Raw genomic sequence first — 8,815 nt, forward strand, 5'->3', positions numbered from 1 at the left:
GGCGTGAAAACCATAAAACTCCTAGAAGAAAATACAGGCAGTACACTCTTTAACATCATTTTTGAATACCATCTCTCCTCTGGCAAGGAAACAAAAGAAAAAATAAATGGGACGTCATCAGACTAAAGAGCTTCTGCAAGGCAAAGGGAACCAGGAACAAAACAAAAATACAACTCATCATTTGGGAGACAATATCTGCAAATCATATATATGACAAGGGGTTAATCTCCAAAATATCTAAAGAACTCATACAATTCAGCAACAAAAAAACCAAACAACCCAATCAAAAAATAGGCAGAGGATATGAACAGACATTTTTCCAAAGAAGATATACAGATGGCCAATAGGCACATGAAAAGATGCTCAACATCACTAATCACCAGGGAAATGCAAATCAAAACTACAATGAGATACCACCTTATACCTCTTAGAATGGCTATAATTACCAAAACAAAAAAGAACAAATGTTGGAGAGGATGTGGAGAAAAGGACACCCTCATACACTGCTGGTGGGAATGCAAACTGGTGCAGTCACTATGGAAAAGAGTATGGAGATTTCTCAAAAAACTAAAAATAGAAATACCGTAGACCCAGCTATCCCACTACTGGGTATTTATCCAAAGAACTTGAAATCAACAATACAAAGAGACACATGCACCCACCCTGTTCATTGTAGCACTATTCACAATAGCCAAGAGTGGAAGCCACCCAAGTGCCCATCAACTAATGACTGGATAAAGAAGATGTGGTAAATATACACAATGGAATACTAATCAGCCATAAAAAAAGACAAAATTGTCCCACTTGCAACAACATAGATGGAACTTGAAAGTATTACGTTAAGCGAAATAAGCCAGACAGAGAAAGACAAACACCTTACGATTTCACTCATCTGTGGAAGATAAACAAACACACGGACAAAAAGAACAGATGAGCATTACCAGAGAGGAAGGGGCTTGGGGGGCGGGGCACATATGCACAGTGACTGACAAATAATAATGTACAACTGAAATTTCACAATGTTATAAATTATTATTACCTCAATGAAATAAAATAAAATTGTATTTATTTAATTTATTTATTTGAGGAAGATTAGCCCTGAGCTAACATCTGCTGCCAATCTTCCTCTTTTTGCTGAGGAAGGCTGGCCCTGAGCTAACACCCATGCCCATCTTTCTCTGCTTTATACGTGGGATGCCTACCACAGCATGGCTTTTGCCAAGCGGTGCCATGTCCGCACCAGGGATCCGAACCGGCGAACCCTGGGCCACTGAAGTGGAATGTGCGTATTTAACCCCTGAGCCACCGGGCTAGCCCCTAAAATAAAATTTTAAAAAATCAATAATGGGGGGCCGGCCCGTGGCCGAGTTGTTAAGTTCGCGTGCTCCGCTGCAGTGGCCCAGTGTTTCACTGGTTTGAATCCTGGGCGCAGACATGGCAGCACTCATCAAGCCACGCTGAGGCAGCGTCCCACATAGCACAACTAGAAGGACCCACAACTAAGAATATACAACTATGCACCAGGGTGCTTTGGGGAGAAAAAGGAAGATAAAATCTTTAAAAAAACATTTTTTAAAAAATCAATGATGGGAATAGCTGCTGGTGATTTAGAGGCAACTACATCTCCACTGGGGGATACCGCAAACAAAGCAGAAAAGGGAATCCGCAGTAAGGAGTCAGAAATAGAACACTTCTGCCCTCTGGGGGAACAAACAGCTAATGACATCAATTCTGAGACTCTCTAAAGCCGTCAATACAAACAATGCAGCCATAATAATCTTCCTGACACACATAACTCTCAGGCCCTGCAACATTCAAGGACTCTTCCCTGTCTCATCAATTAAATCCAACCTCTGAGTCTGGGACCACATATGAGGTCACCTGCTTTCTTCTCCAGTCTCTTCTTCACCCTTCCCTTTAAATATACTGTTCCTGCCAAACCCTATTATCTGCTGTTCGTCATTCTCCTCTGTGCTTTGCTCTCTGTTCTCTCCATCTGTGATGATCTTCCCTCACCAACCATTCCTGGCATTTATAAATGCCCCTCTCCATCACTTCCACGCCCCCCCATTTAAAATCTCAGCCGAAAGTAACCTCCCTGCAAGTGTCCCAAACGCTTGCACTTTCTTAGTGCACGTTTCAATTTTTTACCTTCTATTACATTTTTCACATACCTGTCAAGAGCCACAGAGAAAAGGTTTGGGGCCCAAAGAAAAAGTTATCTGTACCTTCCACCCCCACTCCAGCAAAATGCCAAACAAATAACCTCTTTCCAGGAAATTTTTTCTGAAAAGTCACATAGTCCACCACTGGCTCCCTTCTGGACAGACACTAGCCAGTCCTGCACGTATCACTGCTGCTACTAATCTGTAAATTAGTTAAGCCTTGAGATTGTGTGCACACCTCGTAGAATCAACTGTCAAAAATAAACTACCCAGAGTGGGCACAGCTAGGAGACAATATTCAAGCAACAGGACTCCAAGTCTGAAGAGAACACTGAATTCGAGTTTCCACACAGCAGAAAACAAGAACATGGCAATATTACAAGATCCTAGCACTTCTGTCTTGTGAGGGCTTTTGCTTATTTAATTTATGATAGAACATAGCCAACCATGGTCAAATATCATTATCTTGGGATCAAAAGAATAAGGTACATTTTGATGCTTACTGAGTTGGCTAGAAAAAAATAAAAGAAAATAAAATCCAACAATGGTGAAGCTATAGATAAATACACATAAGGTGTCTTGCTGATGCCATCATAATTAAGCACAGTCCTTTCAAAACAGTTGGGAGTAAATATCAAGACCCATCTACAATTTTTTTTTCTTCCCCTCCCCAAAGCCCCCCATTACATAGTGGTATATTCTAGTTGTAGGTCCTCCTCGTTCTGTTAAGTGGGATGTCGCCTCAGCATGGCTTGACGAGCGGTGCTAGGTCCACGCCCAGGATCCCAACCCGGGAACCCCCAGGCTGCAGAAGCAGGCACGCAAACTTAACCAAACTTAACCACTTTGCCGGTGCCCCCACCTAAAATGTGACACAAGGTTGTAACTCAGAAGACAAAATGCTGGGTGTACAAAAATGCTGTTTTACAAGGGAAAAACTATTAAGTCTAAACAGAGAAATGCTTATGTAAATTATCGTCTGTCAATATAAAAAGTGATATGCAGTCATTAAAATAATAAATATGGGCTATTTTTGAAAAAGGAAATAAAGTGAATATAGCTATATATGTTTAAACACAAAAAAGGAACTCTAAGAAATGAAAGTGCTGATGGGTTAATGTGATGGGCTGAATTGTGCTCCCCCTGAAATTCACATACTGAAGTCCTAACCCCCAGGTACCTCAGAATGTGACTGCATTTGTACAGTCTTTAAAGAGGTAATTAAGTTAAAACAAGGTGATTAGGGGTGGACCAGTCCTATCAATCTGACTGATGTTCTTATAAGAAGAGGAGATTAGGATGTAAACAGGCACAAAGGGAAGACTATGTGAAGACACGGAGAAGACGACCATACACGGAGAAGATGACCATCTAAAAGCCAAATAGAGAGGTTTCAAACGAAACCAACGCTGCTGACACCTTTATGTTGGACGTCTAGCCTTCAGAATTGTGAGAAAATAAATTTCTCTTGTTTCAGCCACTGTGGTACTTTGTTATGGCAAACCTAGCAAACTAATACAGGTAATGTGGCATAATTACAGGTAAAGACTTTTTCTTCTTTCAATTTCTCCTTAAAATATTTTAGAGTTGTGTTAATAACAATGGTTCTAGCAACATGAATCTCCTCTGCCAATGCTCATTCTCTCTCCTCTCACTGTACAATGGTTCTTTTTAACATTGCCTCATAGAGGAAAGCAAGTAAAGATGTGAAATTTTCAGCTTCATGATGCTGGAAAAATGCCAACACCATGACTTTTACTCCATGGCAGACCACTCTAAAGGACAGACTGGATAACCATCAACTCAAGAGAGCCCACTGCCCTAAGCACCTGGCCACACATTCCTCCAATCAGACAATTAACCAACTCATCTTCTGGAGCACATCTGTCCACCAGGGAGAGTCCAGTTGTCCCTAATGCTGCAGTGCCATTTAAACATCAGATCAATAGTTAACTAAGACTCCTCGAGATTCTGCCATTCTAACTGAAGAAAAGAGAAAGGACTCTGATCAAAGCCTCCTGAGGGTGGGAAGAGGAATAAAAGCCCAAGGAATGCTGCTGACTTTGCAGGTCTGCCCAAAACTCTCCATATCCCAGGTTGGGGTCTCCATTACTATGGCACCAGACTAGGAAAGCAGGAACAGGTCACCTGATTTCCTAGATACAGACGAGTATAACTAGGCAGAGCGTGGAAGAGGCTTGGCAGCGGCAGCTCAGCAACATTCTGAAGACAAGTGAGAACCAGGAAAGTAGAACAAGACAGGCAGGCAGATAGAAACCAGAAACAGGGAGTATGGAAACCCACTGTACATGGGGATTCTAGTGTAGACATGACTCTTTCTTGTCTATTTTTCTCTTCCCTTCTCCCCGAGGGAGAGGGCTAAAGACTGAGTGAAATATGGTCCAGAGGGTTTCACAGAGGGCGTCCTCAGAGGTGGGCTGCAATCCCAGAGGTGGGCCCCAGGGGTGGGACTGCAGTCTAAGGGGTAGCCCACCAGGAAAAGGTCAAACTCAGACATGCGTCAGAGAACACATGCCGAGGGGTCTTAGTTTGGCTATCTGAACACGGCAGGTGTCTGATCTCCAGACCTGGGATACAAGAGTAGATAGGGGATGGGGCTAGCCCTGTGGCCGAGTGGTTAAGTTCGCGGGCTCCGCTGCAGGCGGCCCAGTGTTTCGTTGGTTCGAATCCTGGGCGTGGACATGGCACTGCTCATCAAACCACGCTGAGGCAGCATCCCATATGCCACAACTAGAAGGACCCACAACGAAGAATATACAACTATGTACTGGGGGGCTTTGGGGAGAAAAAGGAAAAAAATAAAATCTTTTAAAAAAAAAAGAGTAGATAGGGGACTTGCAACAAATCTGACTTATTGTTGGTCACCTAAGCAACCAAATTAGGACTTATTCACCTTGCCTAGCACATACCAATTAAGAGTAGGTGTCAATAAATGTTTTCTGAATGAAAGAGTGAATTAAGAAAGTTAAAGAAAAAAGTAAAACCCACCAAAGTAGCGCTTGGTTTCACAACTTGGGATTAGAGTGGGCGAGTGGAGTAAGTAAACACAACTGTGGCAGGTACAGGGACAAAGATAGAGAAAGTTACGTCATTAATGTGCCTCAAGTGCTACTAAAAGCATGTCAAGGTTCCCTGAGCTACCAATGTTTAAATTGAGATGTTAGGTCTAGTTGAGAAAATTTAGCCTTCCTCAGGTCAACCCTAACTGGACCAAGCCCCACTCAGTCCTCTGCCTCCTCTGGACAAAAAAACAAGAGAGAAGAATAGAAACAAAGAAATGAGAGAGAGAGAGAGAGAGAGAGGTTTTTTTCTTTCAAACTTTTTTTTTTTAAGATTTTATTTTTTTCCTTTTTCTCCCCAAAGCCCCCCAGTACATAGTTGTATATTCTTCGTTGTGGGTCCTTCTAGTTGTGGCATGTGGGATGCTGCCTCAGCGTGGCTTGATGAGCAGTGCCATGTCTGCGTCCAGGATTCGAACCAACGAAACACTGGGCCACCTGCAGCGGAGCGCACGAACTTAACCACTCGGCCACGGGGCCAGCCCCGAGAGGTTTTTCAACCTTTATCTCCCCCCTTAAGTCTCCGTCTTTATTATGGCATGTAGGTACTCAGAAATTCCTTAACTCTTAAGAACCTCAAGAATCTCTTCCTTAGGAATGCTAAGGGCTTCTTGTCAATGGTTTTAAAGTAGGGGAATGCAGTAAGCAGACATATATTATAGGACTAACTAGTAACAATGATCCCAAGCACAATCCAATCTCAAGGTCCTAGATGAGGATAAGAATAATTCACATATATTAGATGGGATCAGCCACCTACAGAAGCTTCCTCTAAGAAAGAAGGTGTTCTGGAGTCCCCAAGACCACCTACATGTATATATAGCTGTATTTGTGGCTAAACTTCATTACAGTGAAAGGATATCAGCAAGAGAAAACGACACAAGTGAAATCTAGAGAAACCTGTGCACGGGCTTCCTCACCTTCTCGCCCTCCTGGGTGGGTATACCCCGAGCATGCTCCCTTTTACAGCAGCAAATAATTCAGTAACAAATGTGCAATGTTTGTGCGTAGGTAAGTGCATTAGACACAGCACCCAAGGTTTTTACTGGGGGCTGGTCACACAGACACTGTCTGCCTAGCAACCATCAAAATTCCAGATTCCCAGAAGGAAAGCAGGTGTTCAACATAAATCAGGTTTGCACAGAGTCCAGACATAGTGAACCACCCTTATCGGTTAGGGAATGGAGGGAAGAATTCAAGTGCCAAGTTCCCAGATGCCAGCCAAGGGCCAATCTTGCAAGCAGCCTCAGTGATTTGTAAGTGTTGCCAATGAAAATGAAGTATCTCCCAAAATAAGAGACGGTACTAGGGAGCTGCCAACCTAAAGGCTGTATTAATTTGTTTGAAAATATATTATAATCCTGACAACTGAAACAGTTAACAATATTGCAGTGTTCTCCTGATTAGCTAAGAAGGCCAAAGAAGGCAAGTTGAGTTTAAGGTGTACTTTTCAGAGTTACTGAGTGAAAAAGGGTGGCACCATTGCTGCAGCTGCAGGACTATCTTTTTAAAGATCCTCCAATTCCCTGGACTCTCTTCTCTCTTCTCCCTGAGGCCAAGAAGCAAACTTCTCATCTGCTTTTTGGTCCCCCTTTCAAGAAGAGAATGTGGGGACTAGCTGAGATGAGTTTGATTTAATAAATCCGCACCGTGGTCCATTAATCATGCTCCTCAAACAATAACAGTGATTATTCATCAGGTGCCCCGTGTGCCTGCTTTTATTCCTGTCATTTTGTTGATCTTCACAATACTCCTGACAAGTATTGCCCTTGTATTTTGCAGAAGAAAGCAGAAGATCAGATGGGGGAACTGACCTGCCCAGAGTCATGCTAATGTAAGCAAACGATACACACTTTAAATTCAGGCAGTCGTATGCCTACAACTCATATTCTTTCCCTTCTCCTGTACTCCTCCTTTACTTAGGACTCGGGTTGGCATGAGTCTCCCAGGACCTGCTCACCCTGCAGGTGGATGACAAAATCAAGTTTGAGAACCCACAAAGCCAAGGAAGGACTAGGTCACTCTGCCAAAGTGCCCCAAACAGCCTTTCAGCTTCACCTCTCACCCAAGCCACAAAACCACTCCCAACTGCAGCAGGCAGGTCTCACTCACTTCTCCTCTTCCCTTACTGTCAGACATGTTTCTTTTTCATCTGCTAGAAAGCTACGTGGAAAAACAATCCCATCCCTGCAGTGCTAACACACTGCAACAGATCTCCTCATACACTGGCCGCGATGGAGAGCTGACCTTTACTGTTCGCCCACTCTGTGCCTAGCTCCGTAGGAAGGATTATGTGCTTGAACTCATTTAATCCTCCAGAACCACTTCATTTCACAGGTAAGGAAACAGAGGCTCTGAGATTTAAAGTAACCTGTCCAAGAGAACACACAGCAAGTGACAGTGCAGGGACCAAATGTAGGTCTGACTCTAAAATCTGCGTCCTTCCCACAGATTTTTGAGGATTCTCTACTTTCACCTTTCTCCTCAAATAAGGATTCCTCCGGCATGAATTCTTCTTTCTCCTCTGAAGAATCCCAAGTTCAATTCTCTGCCCACTGACAGTTCACTCCCGCTTCGCTGCCACTGTCCCTCCTTCAAATCTTTTACCCTGTCTAACGCTCCCTCTATTCTCACAGAAAAACAAGGCGTAGCAGATCTCCATTTCAGATACGCTCTTCTATCTGTCCTTCAAGCCAACCCCGTGGAACGGGCAAAGCAGATAAAAGCACCCCCATTTTACGAGAAAGGCATCTCCTCAAGGTCACGGGACAAAAAGACGGGAAAATCGAGAGCAGAGCCCTAGGTTTTGACCCTGGTCCTCGGCTCTTCCCACTGCTCCGTACTGCCGCCCCCGCCCCAGCGATGGCACAAGGCGCCTCCTCAGCTCGAACGCCCGCCTGCAGCTCGCGGCCCTCCCGCGCCCGCCCCGCGCCTGCCCGCCCGCGGCGTCCAGCCCGCCCAGCCCACTCCGTCCACACGGCTCCCTCCCCCACGACCCTCTCCCTTCTTCTGTCCCCTCCGCCCACGGGCCCCCTAGCCCCGCCAGCTCCCTCCCCGCCAGGCCCCTCCCGTCGGAGGCAGCTCGCAACCCCTCCTCGGCCCCCGACAGACCCTCGCCCCGCCTCCCCGCTTCGCCGCACCAGACCCCTCCTCCTGTCAGCCCGCGGCCAGGCCGGCGGAGTCTACCTTGTCCAAGGATGCGGGTCTCTGCACAGCCAGGGAGCGGGCCAGTGACAGGACCGTGTTGAAATAGAAACCCCGCGAGGCGCTGGAGCCGGAGCCGGAGCCGGAGCTGGAGCCGCCTGCGCCGCCGCCGCCGCCTCCCCGGGCCGCGGCCGCCGCCATCATCGCGCGCGCAGCGGCGCAGCCAGCCGGCCTCCCGCAGCTGGCCCGCGAACGCCAAAGCTCAAGGCGCAGGCGCGGCCGCATCCGGCTTCCCTGCCACGTGACCTCTCTGTTGCCGACACGGGGTGGGCGTGGCCGCGGGGCGGTCCCACCGCTTGAGGGGAGAGAGACGCCGGGCGGTAGGTCGCGGTTGCACGCGCGGGGCGTGGCTCCCCCTGTGCCGCC

At 46.2% G+C, this 8,815-nt stretch overlaps 1 protein-coding gene across 2 annotated transcripts in view; it reads right to left on the reverse strand.

The window, feature by feature from the left end:
* Nucleotides 1-8,641, reverse strand: part of PI4KA (phosphatidylinositol 4-kinase alpha) — a 146,488-nt gene extending 137,847 nt beyond the window's left edge. For both annotated transcript variants that reach the window (XM_046639275.1, XM_046639276.1), the window contains exon 1: nt 8,432-8,641. In XM_046639275.1, the coding sequence (XP_046495231.1) occupies nt 8,432-8,593 (162 nt within the window). In that variant the 5' untranslated portion in view covers nt 8,594-8,641. The remainder of the gene's footprint in view (nt 1-8,431) is intronic.
* Between the last annotated feature and the right edge of the window lie 174 nt (nt 8,642-8,815).

This window comes from Equus quagga, chromosome 15, assembly GCF_021613505.1.
Source record: "Equus quagga isolate Etosha38 chromosome 15, UCLA_HA_Equagga_1.0, whole genome shotgun sequence".
Taxonomy (NCBI): Eukaryota; Metazoa; Chordata; class Mammalia; order Perissodactyla; family Equidae; genus Equus; species Equus quagga.